The sequence below is a fragment of the Heliangelus exortis genome, chromosome 6 (assembly GCF_036169615.1).
Source record: "Heliangelus exortis chromosome 6, bHelExo1.hap1, whole genome shotgun sequence".
Classification (NCBI taxonomy): Eukaryota; Metazoa; Chordata; class Aves; order Apodiformes; family Trochilidae; genus Heliangelus; species Heliangelus exortis.
In genome coordinates, this window is record NC_092427.1 from 16,332,190 (window position 1) to 16,352,018 (window position 19,829).

The following is a 19,829-nucleotide window of genomic DNA, read 5'->3' on the forward strand; positions in this document are numbered from 1 at the left end:
ATCCATGCACATATCCCACTGTCTTGTCTCCACAGTGATCTCACCTAAAAGCTCTTCTTGGTTTTGCCCCAAATGTCTCTGTCATCATGACATCACGGAGGACTCAAACAAATGCATCAGTGGCTTTGGGGAAATCACACCATGTCTCCCCCACTATTTCTTCAGAAAGTTCACTTCTCTGTGGAGATAAGGATATTAATAGATAGGTCTTGTGGGATTCTGCTTCCAAAACTTTTCCAGTGATGAATAGTGGAGCAACTGGGTGGTCCCCAAATACTCTCAAATAAAAGCTTTCTTTTTTTGTCTTGTCTTGATGACAGGATCACCCTGTGGTACTCACTAAATTTATTGAAGATGCCCGTGAGGTGGAAATGGATGCTGTAGCAAAGGCAGGAAGTGTAAGAACTTTGCTTTTCTTCAACAATAAATGTTTTTTCTGGATGGGAGATTTGCAAAAATGTGTGGTTTGAATGATTCACTGTACAGGCATGGATTTGTGCTGAGAAGAGTATAGAAACAACAAAAGATTAATTAATCTTGGGTTCAATAACATCATGCCTGAAAAGCTCAACCTACCTTATTATACACATCTAAATAGTTATTTTATTAAGCATTGCTTAACCGTGTGAATGAATCCATTAGAATGTAATTTTTAATGGTTTCACAAATTACTGGCTTCACAAATTAATTTCATTAGACTTGTATCAACATCTCATGATATACCACAGTTGTCCTCTTATTACAACTCCACCTTGCATTACATTTTTAATCAAAGAGAGTTCTCACAAAAAAAAAAAACCAACAAAAAACCACACAACAAAACCCAAACTCGTCGTTTAACAGGAGTATTCTGTTTTCAGCCTTCATTTTTAACCAGCAGACAAGATCACTTTTTCAGTATCAAGGTAGTGTGCCTTGAGGCAATTCATTAATTTCAATCCTTAGGTCTAAAGTTCCTCTGATTGCTTTTCTCCACGGTTGAAACACCACAGAAAAAAAAGTAAATACAAATGAAGTTAGTGCATAGCTGCTTCTGTTGGTGAATGACAACGTTTTTGTGTTTGTGGCAAACAGAACTTAGAGAGATGGTTTAAAGCGTAATTAGTATTAAAGCCTTTTACCTTCTGAGTCCATGTTTGTTAGGGAGAAGAAGGAAGCCTTAGGATCCTGCAGGCCATGGTGTTTGTTTTTCTAATGTTCACAATATGCTTCAGTATGGCATGAAAGACAGTAGTGTGATCCCCTTTCATATATGCCTTCTGTCTGCTTTGAGCCTATTCTCCCCCAAATTTTATGAGTTTCCCTTTTCCGCTTCCATCTGTATCCTTTTTTTGGATATAGCTCCATTCAGGGGGGTGTGCTGGATGGTACTTAGCAGAGGGTATGGAGATGGGACAGTTGATGAGAGAGGGTGAGGTGACTGACTGCTCTCTTGGTACTGTCTGCAGGTTATCTCACATGCTATTTCAGAGCACGTGGAGAATGCAGGTGTTCACTCTGGAGATGCCACCCTCATGTTACCCACACAGACTATTAGCCAGGGAGCCTTGGAGAAGGTAGGTGAAAAGTGAAAAAGAAAACAAGATTTTGAATCTGTTTTTCTCTTTGGGAGAATTTAGAAGAGAAATTCAGGAGAAATTCAATCACCGATGTTTTCTTAAAGGCTGTTGTGCAAATGTAGGATGTTATTGTGCCCCCTGTGACTGACTGATCTACACATAGGATCATCTGAACTGGATCCCATTAATTGAAGCCATAGGTATACTCACTTTCAGACACTAGATTTTTTTGTTTGCCTGGTTTAAGACCAGAAACCTGAGGAGCAGCAGAGGAGTGTCTCATCTCTATGTATGCCACAGTGCATTTTCCACTTCTTCTTCTACCACACTCTTTAAATTATTAGATCAGTGTATGACATTCTAGCAGCCTGCCTTTTCTGGAAAGGGGATGAGGATGGATGAACCTCTCCTAAACCTGACTTTTCCCCCTTCCATTAATAAATCTACTGATACAGAGTTAGTGGTCAAAATGTATTTTCTAAATGAAATGTGCCATTCCCCAAGATATCATCCTGAAAAGGATTTGCTTGGAAGCTAAGAAGAATTTTAATGCAATGGCCTGTGCTCCAACTATTTTTTCTGAAAATAGTAATCTCCTGCAGCATAGCTATTTGTAAGTGTTTGTACTGAAAAGGCATGTGTCTTCTTGACAAACCTAGAAAAAGAGGCCATTGTCTTTTCTCCCAATTTGTTCTGGAGTATTTCTGCTGACACCTTTGCCACTGATTTGTGGTGGGACAGGCCTGGTGGTGAAAGACTTCTGGGACACATGTAAAGTCAAGTTCGTAATCTCAAATGGCAAAACATTGTTATTTGTTATTTCACCAAGAAAGTTTATAAAGGCTGCAGTGTGCAGTAGAGGAACTGCTCCAGATAGCCGAGGCATTTATGCTCTTTCTCTCTCTTTCCATTTCTTTCTCCCACACCCATATGAAGCTTTGTTTTCACTACTGCCCTCAAATGTTGCTTTGGGCTCTGGATTACCCAGCAAATGAACATGTTTCCTTCTGAGAGGTAGTGCTATTGCCAAAGTGAGGGCATAGAGAAAAAATGTGCTAGGGCAGAGAGGTGTGACATTTAAGGAATCCACACGTGGGGTGATTTATTGACATGATGGTGTCTGGTTTTGTTGAATGCTGTCTATATTAAAAATCTATTTTTTAATTTATTTATTTATTTTTGTAGGTTAAAGCTACTACAAAGAAGATTGCAAGTGCCTTTGCTATCTCTGGCCCCTTCAACATCCAGTTCTTGGTGCGAGGCAATGATGTGCTGGTAAGAGCTCTTGTGACTTTTGGAGGGAGTCAGGCTCTGCTCTGAGCAGTTAGGTGCCTGGCTCCTGTGATCCCCCCTGTCATGGAAACTCTGTGACAGCAGCAGCTGTGGGTTTCTGACCTGCCTTTTCTGAGGACATGTGGCTCACCCATGCCATCCCTAGACACACAGCTGTCCCCTGTCTTCCCATTGAGGGTGAAGGGAGACTTGTTGCATTGTTTGTCAGCAAGAGCTTTGTTTCTCTCTGAGCTGTCGTACTTCCCAAAGTTATCACCTTTGAATATGATGGACAGGACCAGGATCTACGCCTCAGCCTGTGAACTGACTATCATTGCTTTTAGATCTCTGATATCCTCTCTCATCTTCAGCAATTTTGATCATTAAAATAAGCTTTCCAAGTCACTGGAAAGAAAGCAAGACAATTTCAGTGTTTAAGCCTTTAATATAATCCATTAAGATGATTATCTAAATAGTGTGGTTCTAGTAGCTATCAGTAACAGAAGTACAGCAGATGTCTGACCCTTTGTGGGTAACAGTTGGCTTTCTGTTGCTAATGGAAGAAAGTCAGAGAAAGATGAGCAGAGTATAACTGCGGAAATGCTGAATGGATAGAAAACCTGACAGGGTACAGAAGGGATGCATTATGAGTGAAAGATCCCATTTGGGCCATTAGTTGAGAAAAATGTACTTCCCCTTTCTTCACTCTCTTCCGTTTCAGAAGTAGTTATTCAGAAACTCCAGAGAGACAGAATGGAATTTTTCCTTCCTTTCTTTCCCTCAGCTGTGGTTGCCTTTGCTCTGGATAACCCCTCCCATCTTTTCTTTCTTAACTAAGTAGTTTCATCCCCTTTAACTCCATTCTCACTCACAGCAATTCTTTTGCTATTGGAAGCTCTTCTTTGTTCCTTGCCTGGGTGACTGACTAGGTCCTCCTGTAGATGGGAAGGTTGATAAGCATAGCCCAGTCATTCACGAAGTGCCATTACCATGGGAAAAAAAAACAAAACAAGATGAGCTTCTAAAAGATTGCACATAAATTTCCATGCCTCTTGCAATTAATTTTGGCTATAGTACAATCTGTTTTTCAAAGTGAACCCTGGATTCCTCTCAGTTCAAGTTTTCAGGCAATAGAGATAAAATAGTGTTGCAGAACACAAGGTTCTTTGTGTCTCTAGCTGGACACTCCCCATCTCTTGTTGCTGTTCATAGTTTTGAATACAATTTTTGTGTCTTTGGCAATCTGAAGAGTGTCTCTGCCAAGACAGGTAAGGACTGAGTTCAGAAAAATGCATCTGTCTGTTTCTTTACTACATGGTGCCTGACTTTGGTATTTCTCCTTTTTAATTCCATCAGGTGATTGAGTGCAACTTGCGAGCTTCACGCTCCTTCCCTTTTGTGTCAAAGACTCTGGGTGTGGACTTCATTGATGTGGCCACGAAAGTGATGATTGGAGAAGAGATTAATGAATCATCCCTCCCCACCCTGGAACATCCCATTATTCCCTCCAACTATGTTGGAATTAAGGTACAGTTTCCAAAAGAACACCAAAACCTCTTAAAACAGAGCCAGCACCCAGTAGAGTAATAGGCATTTAGTCCTCTGATGCCCAGAGAGAAAAGTTTAGTGATTGACCAAATGCCAAGCTGAACTTTTGCCTTTGGGCAAATGTCTGTTGGGAATTTTAGAGAAAAATCAAAGGAAAATTGTCCAGTGATTATTGACAGAGAGATTATTATCTCCCTGTATTTCTTCTAACGAACTTTAAATCATGTTTATTAACTGCATAGTAAATATGCATTTGCAGAACTGAAAACTGAAGATCAGGATATTTCATAATATCTAATACATGTGTGGACTTGTAAGAATTTGTATTTTCAGTCTCCCCCAAATCTTATCTTCAGGATTTGGGACATGGGCTGTTGAATGTATGGAATCCTCTTTATGTGCCCCACCAGTTAAAATGGGGCTGAAAGTCTTTGTTTTCAGTGGGGTCAAGATTTTATTTTTCATAATTTCTAAGCTCATGCAGCACCCAAGATACCAAAGTAAACTGGAGATATATTTTTTAATACTTAGAAAAGAAAAATATTTAATTGAAGATCCTAATCATAAAGATCTAAGACAGCAGTGCAGAAAATACATGGCTAATGAGAATACAGAAACTTTCAAGCTTTAATAGCTTCTCATATCAAGTGAAAACTGAGGAAACAGAAAGCACCTTACATCTTTCTCCTTATAAAATGTTGAGATCTATTAAAGCACAAGCCAAATCTGTGGCCCAAGCCAGCTTAGGTTGCTGGCAAGCCAACCATTCTGAAAGTAGCTTTAAATTTTATTTTGCTGCTACGGATAGGCATTATTTGAAATTCTAATCTGAGACTTTTCTTAGTTTTGTGATTCCTATTTATTTTTATAAATTTATCTTATTTAGACCTGGGGCTTTTGCACTGCTAGCTAAACTGTTGAGAGTTTTGTCTCTCCTGGGAATGTTGGCTACAGAGCAGAAAACTCAACTGTGTTATTCAAGACTTCACTACAAAGCTTTTTATATTGCTTGTGTAGTGTATGGGTTTGTCAAATATAAAAACCTGCTAATAGCTTTGGAAATGCTAAACTTTGAAAAATAGTCCAGTTAAACCTGTTTCTTGTTATTCATGCATTATATTTTCTGTCCTACATTTTTATTACTAGGAATATTTGCATGGAAATGTTGTGTTTTTTTTTCCAGCAGTTCTTAAATGCTCTGAAAAGAGAATATGAAATTATTTTCTTCTTTACAACATAGCTGCTCCTTTGTATATTTGGAGACCCAGCGTTTTAGCCCCAGTGACTGAACTATTGTTTTGCCATGTTTGTTTGCAGGATGATGAAAACATTGTGACCTGACCAAGATTAAATCCTGGGTAGAGCATGACTGACTAAGTTTTAAATAGGATTTATTTCCAATGCCAGAGTCTACTCCTGCTGATGCATTTTCATGTTCCTGGCAGAAAAACGTTAGGGAGGTGGTGGAAGGCTTTTGTCATTTGTTACCTTTCAAGACAATATGGGCATTAAAAATAATCCACCTTGACTGCCATATCTCAGCTTGAGACTATAGAGTTAGCCTATAAAAAATTTTCTATAAAAAATTTTCCATTTACTTATGTAAGAAGCAAGACTTATCTAAAAGTCATGAAGACATGTCATTTTTTAAGAAACCTTTCACAGTGAATTTCTGCTGTCACATTTTAGCTGGTCATTGTTAGGTGTCATGAAACAGTGGCTGTATTGTCTCCAGTGTTACTGCAGTGACTTCCAAGAACAAAATTATGTCATTTGGATTTAAAAATAGTTTCTTTTTTAAGCAGCAAGGAAGCTGTCTTTGTGCAAATGCCATTAGCAGTTTAAGATGCAGGCAGGCCCTATATAGAAAACTATTTCTTAGCAGAAAACTTTTTCTGTGTTTGCCACATGTGGATATTGGCTCTTTAACAGCCAATTTCTTTCTCTCCCTTTTTTGTTTAAGGTCAAATTTGAGATAGCAGTGCCCTAAGTCCTCAGATAATGGTGATGATCAGGAGTTTTAAATACTTTCATACAAGAGATCAAAAAATAAGGGTGTGTTTGGGGGAGGCAAAATCTGATAATAATTTACGAAGTTTCATCTGTTTTAAAACAAAAGAATGTATTCTTGTGGAATGGTTCAATTTCTGTGAATTAAAAATTTCTGTTGGAGAACAGTTTTTTCAGAAAAAACAACTGGCTTCAAATAGTCTCTCCTTGTATCCCAAATTAGATGCCTTTCTGTTTTAAAATATGTCCTAAAAATTACAGTGATAGTGAGCTACCACAGATTAGAAAGCTGCCATAAGAAGGTGAGCAGGATTGCCAGAATTAGAAAGATGATTTATTGGGGCAATATGTCTTTATTTGTTCCAGTCTGTCAACAAGATGCGGGGGGAACTCATTTGTCAAGTCCTTCTTTACTTATCAGCTTTGACTAGTGAGTTTTTTGGATTAATTCATGTCTGTGTCTTTCTGTCACTTCCAGGTGCACCTGGATATTTTTTTATTTAATTTTCTTTTAAATGATCCATTAAATGTTCATTCTCTTTCTCCCTCTCTTTCTTTCACCAGGCCCCAATGTTTTCCTGGTCCCGACTGAGCGATGCCGACCCCATTCTCCGATGTGAAATGGCCTCTACTGGGGAGGTATCTTTTAGTTTTGCTATGTTTTTTAAGCCAAGTTGCCTTTAAACTCCATGAATCTTTACAAATGATCTTATTATTGCCTGAACCATGATGGCGTTTGTAACTTCTCCAGAAAATTTAAAATATCTTTCTTCTCTGCAAAAAAACATTGTCCTGGAAAACCCGGTTTGTTCAGCCACTGGATGTCCCTCTTTACCTGCATGTCAGCTCCCTGCTTGGATCTGGTTGGTGTGACAGCCTGAAATTAGCTTATCAGAGAGCTCCTGGGTTCTGGGAGGTTCTCAGTGTGTCAGTCCATTTTATGAATCACCTGCTTCTAGACAGACAAGTTCTTGAAGCTTTCAAAACCTTTCATCAACCCATGCCAAAATGGGAATGTGAAGACTCCAGGTCACAAACATTTGGTCTTGGAACGTGCTCCTTTCTTAGAGGCAACAAATATGTGGGGTAATATTTCTGTTGTTGCCTGGAAACTATCAAGACATGTCCCAAGGTGCAAAAGGTGAGAAAGAGTGAATAAAACGTGGTGGGTGCAGGACTGTTGGTAGGATGAGAGGGAGACTGGACAACTTTACCCACTCTTTCCACAGCAGGGCTGTGAGGTGTTTCTGAAATGTGTCTCTGGTGTAGCATGGCATGCTGGAGAGGCAAAAGGTTGTTCCTCTATCTGTGATGGGAGCCCTTCATCTACATAATTTGAAGAGATACTGACTACTCTAGAACAAAGAGATTTGCTTATGAGCTGTCCATAACTTCTGTACATACATCCAGACTATCTTTAGACTTGCTCACTCTTTTACTTCTAGAAAAGGCTTGCAGTAGGAAGATTCTTATTCTGGGCAGGAAAGGGCACTTGACAAGTTGTTAAATACTGAGGCAGTTAGATGAGGCTTAACTCTGCTCTACCACAGCTAAGATAGGTAGCAGAGCCTGTGCTACTTCGTTTGATGCACACTTGGGTATGTCTAGATGAGCTGTTTTGTTAGGAAAGACCATTTCAGTATGACTGATACATAGTAAGAACTCTACACTTCTCCAGAATAACTTTTATTTTGGTTTTTATGTGTGGGAAATCAGTATTGCGGCAGATTTTTTTTCAAAATAGTTAATGGGCAGAAAAAAGCCAAATTAATTCCATGACTTCCTTATTTTCAGAACAAAATTGACTACACAGACCCCCACACCCACAGCCTTAAAATTAATAAAAATGTAACTAAGGGCAAGAATTTTTTTTTCGAGCTTTATATAGTTAAAGATTCCCTTAGTCATAAGGGAGGAATTATTAACTTTTATGAGTTGGAAAGATCCCTATTCACAGATGCCATAAATGTGACAGCTATGAAGGTCTTTCATAAGAGTGAAGTAAGGACAATAACCTGATTTGAGTAAATGCTCACATATTTCTCAAAGACCTCAAAGACACAAAGAGCTTGATTTGGGTTTGAATTTGTCACATCTCTCTAACATCTAGAGATGTATATTGTTGGAAGCTGTGGTTCCCACAACAGTAGAGGAGACAGTGCTAGGAGTCTCTGTGAGTATTTTGGCAGTCTTGACCACACCATAATGATAAACCTCACCCAGCAAGGCAGGAACCCCTGGTCCAAGCCTACAAGGGAGGGGGCTGCCCACCACCCTAGGAGGTTCAGGACATGTAAACCCTCAGCCAGACATAGTGTAGAACAGACTAAACAGTCAAGGGTGAGTAGTCTCAGCTTTTCTCTGAAGAGTTTTTTTTTTAATCCCTTCCCTTGTTGGATTTTTGTTTGTTTTTTCCTTTTTTTTTTTTTTTTTTTTTTTTTTTGCTTCAGGAAATCTGGCAAATCATCATGTTCTTCTTACATGAAACAGTGGTTGCTGCTCACCATGGTAACAGTGAGACCATGAATATGAGGGCTCACTCTGATGGGAAGGACCATAAGAGGAAAATGGGAGAGCAATTCTCATTCAGCCCCTTTTCCCTGTCTTTATGTCTGTGTAGATTTGTTATTGCAAAGAGAAAAATCTCTGGCTTCTGTTTCTGGCTGGTTTTCAACAAGTATATAGTTGGCTAGAAAAGTGAGGTTTTTTGTGTTTTTTTTTTTGTTTGTTTGTTTTGTTGTTGTTGTTTCAGTTTGTTTGTTTGTTTTTTCTTTTTAAACTTCCACAAAAGCTCAAGCTCTTTTTGTCATCAGAATTCCAGATTTTGGTAAGGAACACAGCTTAGTTCTTTCAGAAGATCTTTACTCTAAAACAGTTTGTAAGCATTTAAGCTCCACAGGCAGATCTGAATGGTGGAAAGCTTCTGAATGATTGTTACTGATTGCCAAGTTTTTTTTTTAATATAAAATAAATCATTATGAATTGGCATTACTGCTTTGTTGTTTTCTAAAGTACATATTAACATTTTACTTCTATTTTGTACACCTGTGGGCTTTTAATGGAAAAACATCTTCTTATACTGTGCTTTATCTTTAGAAGAAATGCCAGAAGCAGATGAAAGCCCAAGTGCTGTTGTACCCCAGTTTGCAGTGCACACACACAGCCCACGTCTGCATGCAGAACGCTCCCTGGTATTTAAGTATCGTTCAATGGGAAGTGATTTGCAGTGCACTCACAAAATCTGGAGCAGAGGCTGTGTACAGCATTCCCATAACTCAGCAGAATCATTTGTTGTTACTCCTTGGTGTGCTGTTTGAAACTAAAGTGTTGCTTATTCCTTTGTTATTGCTTCATTAAAATTATCAGGTTTGTCCGCAATGATTTTCTGATTTATTTTTTTTTCCCCTCTGCCTGCTGACTCCAAGGAAAAGCATCTGATTCCGCATGAAGAAGTCAAAAGAGCCTATTTAAAAATTCCATCCCCCTTTCTTTTTAAAGTAATATTGTTGTTTTTGTTTTTTCCCTGCATGCCACCTTCTTTGTGCCTTTTCCCCAGGTTGCTGGCTTTGGGGATGATGTGTCCTCTGCCTTCCAGAAGGCCATGCTTGCCACAGGGTTTACATTTCCTAAGGAGGGAATTTTGATCAGTATCCAGGTGAGTCCTAAAAATCAAAACTAAGAGAGGACTGACAGAGAGGAACTCAGTATCTGTTGCCTTGTTTTCATTATGTGTCCTTATGGCTTACATGTGCTTCTCTGCAGTCCATCTTGAAGTGCCATAAGCCAGTGAGGAACAAACACCATGGAGCAATCTTTAATGGGTTCTCTGGAGCTCACCTGTTTTTTACCACTGTCTGGCTCCTGATAGTTTTGACTGGGAGCTGCAGAAGTTTGTGAGGGCAAACTCCTGGGATTGCTGCCAGCAGAGGCCTGGGATCAGAGAGTTAAAAGCCACCTTCCTGAAGGGAACAAAACCCATAGTTCAGAGAAATGTCCCAGCTAGAACTCAGAGCTGCTCCTTGCTCACTCCCAAATGGGACCCCTGGCAATCACCATTCCTTTCTGGCAGATGAACTCCTCTTGTCTGTACATTGCCTCTTGACCTGTTGAAATCTATTCCCCTCCACCCGTCAAAAGAATGAGACAGTTTCTATACAATCTTTCCACATAGATGGCAGAGATTTCATCTCAGCAGAACAGCAGTGTTGTCTGTCAGAGTGGGAAAGGTGACACTGTAGGGAACTGGGAGGCTAGGGATTGGTGTGACACTGTCAGTCAATGGGACCTGCACAGTGACATTCCCCTCTTCTTTAGAGTCATAATGGGAATACACTTGAGTGCAGTGAAGTGAGGGATTAAAGTCTTCACACTGTAGCCTGATTTTTGGGCTGCCTAAGGGCACGGCTGCCATTATTCCTTTCCCTGTCTGATGGTGGGTGGTTAATACCCTACCACGCAGCTCCTATCAGCTAGGACCAAGTAGCTCAGAAAGGAAGAACCAGCAGCACATTTGTGTAGTAATGTTGCTGGTTGCCATATCTTGCCAGAGCTCTCTCTTCTTTCGGACAGCATCTCAGACACATATTTTGCAGGTCTATACCAGACTAGAACTTGGACTTGAGCGTTTAGTCTGTTGCTGTCAGCACCCTTCAAAGGTGCTGAAAGACAGAAAGTTTAAGTGGTGTCCTCATGGGGATGTCCTCCAGTGCAATGGCTTCTGCAAGGAGCCCTTACTTGAGAAAGCTTCTGATGCATTTGCCACAGGAGCAACTCTGCTCTGATCATGCTTCTGCATCAGTAAGGAGGATGTGCATTTCAGGATGAAAAGGTAGCTAAGCAGAAAAGAAAAGAAGGCTTGTTACCAACTGCAGTAGTTGCTGAAGTCAGATACACTTATAAATTTTGAGGTGTGTGTATGTTAAAAAAAAAAAAAAAAAAAAAAAATTCCAAATTACGTGTATATTCCTGTTAGACAACTGGTATGAAAGGGGTGTGAAAGACAAGGGCTGTGAAAAATGTGTTGGGCTGTCTATGCCAGCAGAAGATGTGAAGTAAAGTGTGTGCAAAGTGGCCAGAAAGGAACATGACTTCTGCTAACACAGATCACTGTTTAGTTCTTAAATACACACATATATACACACATCTCTAGCTGGAAGTGTTGCTCTGAGTGACCTGACATTAGCAGCAGTGTTTGCTTGCTACCTAGATAAAGTTTAAAAGTTCAGTATGAAACTCTGGTCCATTGGTACCTGTATGTCTAATCACTGCAGATTTTAAAATGCCACTTAAGAAGGGGAAATGGAAAGCCCAGAGAATTCTAAAAGGGAGCCCTGTGTTTGAAATTCTGCTATTTTCCTGGTAACATCTTAAAGCAAACAGGCAGCAAAGAGTAATTTTAGCAGAGAAAGCATTTATGTAGGTTCTGTGTCAGTATCTGTTACCGAACCAAATATTCTTTGTAAAGAAAAAAAAAAAAAAAAGGAAAAAAAAAAAAAGATAGAACAGCCCCAAAAACTCAACCCTCCAAACCTTTTAAAAGTAACAAGATTCTGTGATTTTTAATAAGTGGTTTACAGTTTATGGTTTTACAAAACAGACTTGAAAACGACAGAACCATCACTTAAAGGTCTCTCTTCATCTCAGCATACTACTTATATAATTAAACTCCAAAACAAGAAAGGTAAAGGTAATGCTGAGAATGGTGTATTGCTTCCTCACCACTCTGGAGTTTGTCACCTACCTCCTTTTCCAGGGTTCATTTCAAAACTGAGGGTAAATTAAGCCTTGTAAGAAGGGAGGGTTGAAATCCTCACCTAGGTCTGACATGTAGGCTATGAATGGTCTTCCCTGAGTATTAAAGGATGGAGGAAAAGGGACCCCTGCACTGCAAAAAGAAGCACAGGGATCAAGGCATAAGGTGGGCTATGAACACAAGCAAAGTTCTTCTTATTTTGATGAGAAACTTTAGATCATGTACCTTAAACTGGTAGCATTGTTAGGATATTCTCAGAAGGGTAATACAGGCTCAAAAGGACAAGATGCCAGTTGCCCATCTCTGTGACCACCAAATGTTTGATGTCATTGCAGTGAGGGAGTGATGGGGTCCAGGTCCCTCCCTTGGCAGATGCCTCTGGCTTTCCAACTCAGGGCTGATTCTGGGCAGCTGACAAGTTGGTTGTCTCTGAGGAAGGTGCTGCTTTCAAATGCAGTGATGGTGAACTCAGAACATACCCAGCTTTCTGGGGTTTCATTGCTTCATAATAGTTGCTTGCTCTGATTTTTAGACTGGACTTTTAGGTCTTGCAGAGGAGAGAAATAAGAAGCAAAAAGGTGGTGAATTCTGCTTCCCTCAAATGTGTCTAGGCTGAACATATTTACTTTATTCCATACACTGCACCCTTCTGATATTGCTGTTAATTATGTTGAGGTGAGATGAGACATGCCTTCTTGAGGGTCAAATAGATGTAGATAACAAGAACAGAGAAAAACATCATTTTGTTTGATTCAGGGGTATCACAATCTAAGAGTCAAATGGCTATGCTGCAATCTTCAGGTCCCAGTGCACCCAGTTAACGGGCCCAGCCTTGCAGAGGGGCTTCCATGCTGGTGTGTTTCCAGGGTGCAGTTCCAGCAGTGCTCCTACTAGGGCCAAGAAGAAATGTTGCTAATGCAGTAATCATCCTCAGTCACATAGGAAAGCACTGCTTGTCATCTATGGGACAGCCCAAGGCAGGTTGGGCAGCCAGCAGCTCCTCAAGCCCAATGGGTTTGTCCATCAGTTGCAAGTGCTCTGACATTGCACAGGTTGAGGTTCCCCAGGATTTTAAAGGCCTGATGCTCTCCCAGGGTAAATGGAGTATGGCTTTCTTGTGAGACAAATGAATCTCTGCCAGTTTATGCAATCTGATAATCTGACCTCTATTCACGATTCAGAGAAATCTCTATTGCTGAAACCCTGAGCCTGCCATTAAATAATTTACATTTTGTGCAAAAGGAGTTGAAAAGCTTATTTTCTTTTCTTTCCTGATTGGGCTATTCAGTGATATCTTTGGGATGGAGTGCATCTGTCTTACATCTGTGCTGGTGTCCATGAGATATAGCAAGTATTGATGAAGTATTTTATTTTTAAATCCCAACACTCCAAATTTGTTGTTTCAAGGTAACCTTCTGCCTTGGTTCCTTATATACCAGAATTTTTGCATGCTCCACAGCAGGTTTGGATACAGAATTCAAGATAATCACAGGAGATGAGCTGGCCTTGTTTTGAACTGGATTTTAGTGAGAACTGATGTGGCTGTATTGAATTAACTGAGGATGTGGCCCTTTACAAATAGCAAGGCAAGGCATGATACATGAGACAGAGGTTGTAAGAAATAGAACTTTTCCAGTAAAAGATAAAAAATAAAATTCTCTTACAATAGATATCTTCCACTAAATAAATCTGCTTGTACTTTTCACCTCTAGTAACTAATGGTTTCTTACACGAGTTCCTTCAGCCAGCTTGTAAATCTGAGGCTGCTTGGATGCAAGCTGACAGCTGTAATTTCTTTTCATGGAAAAGCTGTTTTATGTGTCACAAATGTTCAGTATATGTTTGATAGAAGTTTATAATACTGTTGTGAAAGCCAGCCCTCCTGACCAGAAGGCAGAACTGTTCTCCCTGACTGGGAAGCTGCCAATCCTGTCACATTGTATATTTATATTTTCCAGTTATTGTACAGAATGAGATGGCTTTCAGAATGAGATTCTTTCCAGAGTGCTCAAAAAAACCCTGTTGACTCCTTTTCTTCATAGGAAATCATTCACCCTTCAGAATATTCCTCTCTCACCCATAAAGGTTAATCTACCATTACCTCCAGCAGGGACAAAGGAGCCTGCAATAATCTTACTTCCAAATAGCCAGACTAAGGTTAAAAGTGAGTTTTGGGCTGCCATGGGCATGTGTTGCATCTGATCTATGCATTGCTGTACCTTCAGTATCCTAAAGAAAGTAGTACTGGGATCAAATTTTCACTTGCCTGTTGCTCTAAAATGACTTGCTCAGTTACAGATGTCTCCAGGATGCTGTCTTATCTTTACTTCTTCTAAATTGTGTTGGATCTAGGTATGCTCTATGAGAGAGTCTTTGAAAGAAGGAACATTCAGTTCCTCGTGGGAATAAGGTGTCCTGGTCTCCTGAGTGGTTTTGTGTTTTCCATTCTATAAGCCACAGGGAGTTAGAAATGAGCTCACACACATGCACAGCTTCATCTTCATGTGAATTTGCAAACAGAGCATCCAAAGGGAGCCCTAAGCCTGCCCATACGTGTTATCTGCCAGAAGAGAAGGCAAAATGTTTGGGCTATGATTGTAAAGATATTTAATTAGGAGCAGAGGTGAGTCTAGTTTGTGTATTTGAGAACAGAAATGCCCAGATATTTAACATGCAGTGTTAAATCTTCTGTAGTTGCAGTTGAGCTTAGTACAGGAACACTGCCCTTGGTGGTATAATGAAAATACATCTTAGCTGGGAGTGATTCTGGCTTTCAGCATCTAGGCAGTTTTCTTGGAAAGGCACTGTGTGAGCACATTCAGACACCTCTACACACCCAGACAAATGCACTCAGAAAGGTGTATTTCCCTCTCAGCACAGCTGATAGGAGCCATGTGTTACCCAACAAAACACTGTTTCTAAATTTCTGATCTAAGCTCTGATGCTGTATCAAATAAATTTCCTTTTTCAGAAGTCCTTCCACTCCAGATTCCTCAGGGTAGCAGAACAACTGTATGGGGAAGGTTTCAAGGTAGGTGGTTCCAGTTATTCATAGCTAGAGTTTTCCAAATCTGAAATGTGTACCTAGCTTGCTACAGGAATGGAGGATGGTAGAGATAGGGGAAAAAAAAAAATTAAGTACAACAGGGATTTTTAGCTGAGGGATCTGTAAAGTCAGCAGATATCACCCAGCTAAAAGTTCGACTAAGGACTAAGTCATGAGGGCAAGATCAACCCTGGCTCTGCCGTCAGCCATCAGCCAAGATGTCACATTATAAACGCCCCTGTGTTCTCCAAGATATCAAAATCCAAGAGGATGCCATGTATGACAGGAAGGCAGGACAAGAAGCCTTTTATATGGAGGTCTTTAAAGTGCTTCACCTTCAGTGATGTGCACAAGCTGCAGACATATGAAATTTGCAGGGTTTACATCCCTTTTGTAACACCTCTGCATCTTTTCACATCCATATCCCTAATGAAAGGCAACAATGTGGCCACAGAAGATGGGGAGAGCTTATTTAAGAAAGGATTTAAGTATTATTTTCCTCAGTGGCATTATTATAACTACTGGATTTACATTTCTGCTTTTTGAAATGTAGCATTAGGCAACAACAACAAAATAATAATTAAAAAAAAAGGTGGTTTAACTTAAGCCTGTTGGAAGCCAGAGGGATTTAGCAACTTTACTGCTTCTGGATATGTTACTACCATTAGTAGTAGTAGGCTATCACACATGAGCTAGTCAAACACAACAAAGTTGGGAAAGTCCTGCTGTTCTCTGTGTATCTCTGTGTGGAGGAACAGTCATGATGACAGACTGGTCCTCCATCCCTGTCCCTCATCTCTGACAGCCAGGCTGCATGTTGGGTCAGATCCTCATGAGTCAAAGGAAAGGTTTCAGTGTTGTGAAATGCACAGTAAGTAACCTTTTTGTTTTATTATTTTCTTCTCTCAACAGCTTTATGCCACAGAAGCAACCTCAGACTGGCTCAATGCCAATGGTATCCCAGCAAATCCTGTGGCATGGCCATCCCAGGAGAGCCAGAGTCTCAGCCTCCCTTCAGTCAGGAGGTAAGAGCAACTCTTACCTGGTTAAATTTGTGTTAACATGCAGGGCAGTTAATACAAGGGCCAAATTGCTGGTCATGTTGAGATCAGTGATAGGGATTTAATGGGACATCAAAATTCAATCCAGAAGTTTTGCTTAACCTGATTCTCTCTGGAATTGCCACAGCAGGAAGGTTTCAGCTTAATTAATGAACATCTCATTGAACATTCTTATCTAATATGCCTTGGATTAATTGCTCCATGGTACATTTTCATGCAAAGATATGGGGGGTCTGAATACTTAGTCTTAATGACAGTCAGTCATGCCTTTAACAGGATTGTGCTGAGCTGTATGAAGGCTGAACATTTCTTTACATCGTGGAAATAGATGTAAAGATGTAGAAATAGATGTAACAGAATCAGAGCCCTAAGTTCCAGCTGAGTGCCTTAACCCCTAAACCTTCCTGTCTTAGAAAGCAAAACTGAAAATTTTCAGCACTGTGTAGCTGCATGTCTGTGCTATGCACCTTAGATTTGCATTAAGCAACTATGCTACTGTCTTGTGCATTCCCTCCTCAGCCTGGTAAGGGATGGGAAAATAGATTTGGTGATTAACTTGCCTAACAGCAGCAGCAAGTTTGTCCATGATAATTACGTGATCCGGCGGATGGCTATTGACAGCAGCATTGCTCTGCTCACTGATTTCCAGGTACTTCCTATGTTATTTCTCCTCTTAGGTATAAGAGCCTTCAGTTCTTTCAAGCACTTGTGACCTTAGATTCCAGTGCCTGGACCCTCATTATCTGTGACAAATAATAATGTGATTCAAAATCGTTTAGATGCAGTTATTTGAATGGATTTTCTTTTTGGTACTATAGAAAGTAACATTGCCCAAACTAAAACAAAACCAAACAAAAAACCAAACCAAACCAAAAACCCAAACCAAACCAAAAAAAGATAAGAGATTCTTGAGTTCTGTATTGCTGAAGTTGTCTGCTGAAGTTGTTGCTATATAATTTTCACTTCAGAGCTAACTTCTTGTGCAGGGTTGCCTGTAACATGTTTAAATTATGTATGGAAACAGTTTTTTCATGGGATATCTTTCCAGTATGGTCCTTGAAGCTTGAAGCAGGATGTAGCTGGGCTTTCTTAAATGATCCTTGAGGCAATCCAGTTCCAAAATGTCATCCAGGTGGAATTGCAGCCTGTTCTGATGGAGTCCCCAGTTGCCACTCATTATGCTCCTCACAAGCCCCCTTCAAATACTGATAGGAGAAGAGATGTTTGGTAATGCAAAGTGGGACTCGTGCTGCCTTTGCTTCCTTTGCAAGTGGCTTCAACTGTCACAAAAAGGTCTCATCTGGCTCTTGGCATGGCACAGCAGCCAAATTCCCCTTCATTTCCCTGGGTGCTGATATAGAACCCCAGTGACTTGAACTGAGGTCCAACTGTGCAAAATCATCTGCTGTGATTGGAGTGAGGGGGGAGCAGAGAGTGCCAGGCTGTAAACTTGTAGGCAGGATAATGCCAAGCAGGATTAGCAGGAATGGGAAATTGAAGCCCCATCCCCTGTCTTCTAGTGAGACACGTGCTGACAACCAGAATGGACATCCCCATCCAAACTTTATTACCAAACCTGCTTCATGTATTTCACTGAAGCCTTTTGATCACAGAGATCTAATCTTTGAGTTTGAGAGTGGAAAACAGCCTTGTGTTCTCTTAAGGTCTTGGGCTGTAGAGGGAAACACAGCTCTCAAGGGACAGAGCTGTCTTGCCAGAGCAGCTCAGCTCCTCTGTATCTCTCCAGATGGACCTGCAGGCTCCAGAGGGCTGGAGCCAACACCTGTGCACAGTTCCCTTGAAATTGGTATCCATTTGGATGGACTGAAGGACTGGACCTGCAAATAGATTCAGAGTGACCACGTAGAAGTGTAGAGCCTGCTCTATTTATTACTCTGCCTCCTGCAGAAGGATTTGCAATGCTCAGTCCTCCTCTGCTTTATATATTGACAGGTGACAAAGCTTTTTGCTGAAGCTGTCAAATACTCTGGGAAACTGGACTCCAGGAGTCTCTTCCACTACAGACGATTTGACACTGGGAACACTGCATAGAAGAATTACCTTCAACCTGCAATCTTGCTGCTTCTGGCACCACAAAAGAGAGGGAATCTCTGATCACCCATCTAACCATCTTTCCATGTATTTTATAGCATCTCACTGATGGTTTTTCCAGCTCACACAAACTAATTTCTGGCCAATACTTTTGATGGCTCATTGGGAAGCCATAATCTCCCCAGCCTCTCTACCATCTACCCATTTCCACATAGGATCAAATATGAGTTACTTCCTAGATGGGTAGATCCTGAAACCTCCATAGCAGGGGAGATGAATAGAAATAAAGTGATCCTACATGGGGACTGTTCTTTTTTTTTTTCATAACTAAGCCTGCTTTTCCTTAGGAACACCTTCCTTGGCTCCATACTCCTAATTATTCTCATGCTGGTCTACCAGAACCTGGCCTCAGACTCCCATAGAAAGACATGTAATTCCCTCCTTCCATTGCTGTTGACTGAGGATTTTACAACTTTATTGAACAGTTAAACATCCTTCTGCTTGATCTTCTCAATGATATGATGGACACTTGTCACTGTGATGAGTGTGACAGGAGCTCCTTAAAGACAGATGAACATGAATTCCCCAGGATTCCCTGCAAGAGCTGGGAGGCATGATGCAGCTACATCTTGTTTGGTTTTTAACCCTAGCCAAGAATAATCTCCAGCCTGTAGATTTGGTGGGAGAGGAAGGCTGTTTCTGTGTATGTCCTGGAATTGCTTCCAAGTTCTGCTCAGTCCATCAGGCTGTTGTTATTATTGTTTAAATTCTGGTTCATCATTCAGACTTCAGGTGGCTGTCCCTGTATCCTAAAGGCTTTCTCTCAGCTTTGTGTCTGGTTTCAAGAGCAGAGAACTCCCCAAAGGCTTCTGTGTGGTTGTCCAACATTTTGTGCCAATGATTGAGGGCATTAAAATTGAATAATTTCAAAATGAAGTTAAAGTGTTGCAGTGCTTTACCCCTTCACTTTTGCTCCAGCCTTCTCTGCTGCTTTTTCAGCTCTGGCAACTTCTGCAAATGCTGTCCAGGGAGCAGTCACTGTGCCACATGTTGCACATTATGACTCAGTGTCTGCATAGCAGAAGATTTCAGCAGCTCCATGGCCAATGGCCCTGTATCCTGCAGCATATTTGGTGCCTGATTCTAAATGTTTACCAGCTAAGGAATGTATGTGTCTGGTTTTTGCCCCCCCATGTTGCAATATGTACAACACACAGCACGCTCTGGACTCAGGAAGATTCCAAGCTGGACAACTTCTCTAATACTTCCTATTGTAAGCTAAAATTTCCTTTGGCCATGCTCTGTCTGCCTGAGATGCCAGATGCAGGGCACTGCTAGCTTCTCGTTGCCAACCTCTTACATCCCCCCCAAAACCTGTAGGCTCTTCCACAAAATACTGCTGCCAGCTAGTGCTAGATCTGCAGGGGAGGAGCTGGGTACCACCCAGCAGTGCTTGCACCAGAGGGGCCAGCACTGAGAGTAGTGCACTTTGGGCTGTGCTGAGGAGATGAGCAAAGCTAGGCTGCTGC

At 40.8% G+C, this 19,829-nt stretch overlaps 1 protein-coding gene across 1 annotated transcript in view; it reads left to right on the plus strand.

The window, feature by feature from the left end:
• CPS1 (carbamoyl-phosphate synthase 1) overlaps nt 1-19,449 on the plus strand; it is a 91,132-nt gene extending 71,683 nt beyond the window's left edge. The window contains exons 29-38 of the mRNA XM_071746886.1: nt 321-398; nt 1,449-1,556; nt 2,745-2,834; nt 4,188-4,358; nt 6,954-7,028; nt 9,946-10,044; nt 15,113-15,172; nt 16,100-16,212; nt 16,768-16,897; nt 18,202-19,449. Of these exons, the coding sequence (XP_071602987.1) occupies nt 321-398; nt 1,449-1,556; nt 2,745-2,834; nt 4,188-4,358; nt 6,954-7,028; nt 9,946-10,044; nt 15,113-15,172; nt 16,100-16,212; nt 16,768-16,897; nt 18,202-18,300 (1,023 nt within the window). The 3' untranslated portion in view covers nt 18,301-19,449. The remainder of the gene's footprint in view (nt 1-320; nt 399-1,448; nt 1,557-2,744; nt 2,835-4,187; nt 4,359-6,953; nt 7,029-9,945; nt 10,045-15,112; nt 15,173-16,099; nt 16,213-16,767; nt 16,898-18,201) is intronic.
• Nucleotides 19,450-19,829: the final 380 nt, after the last annotated feature.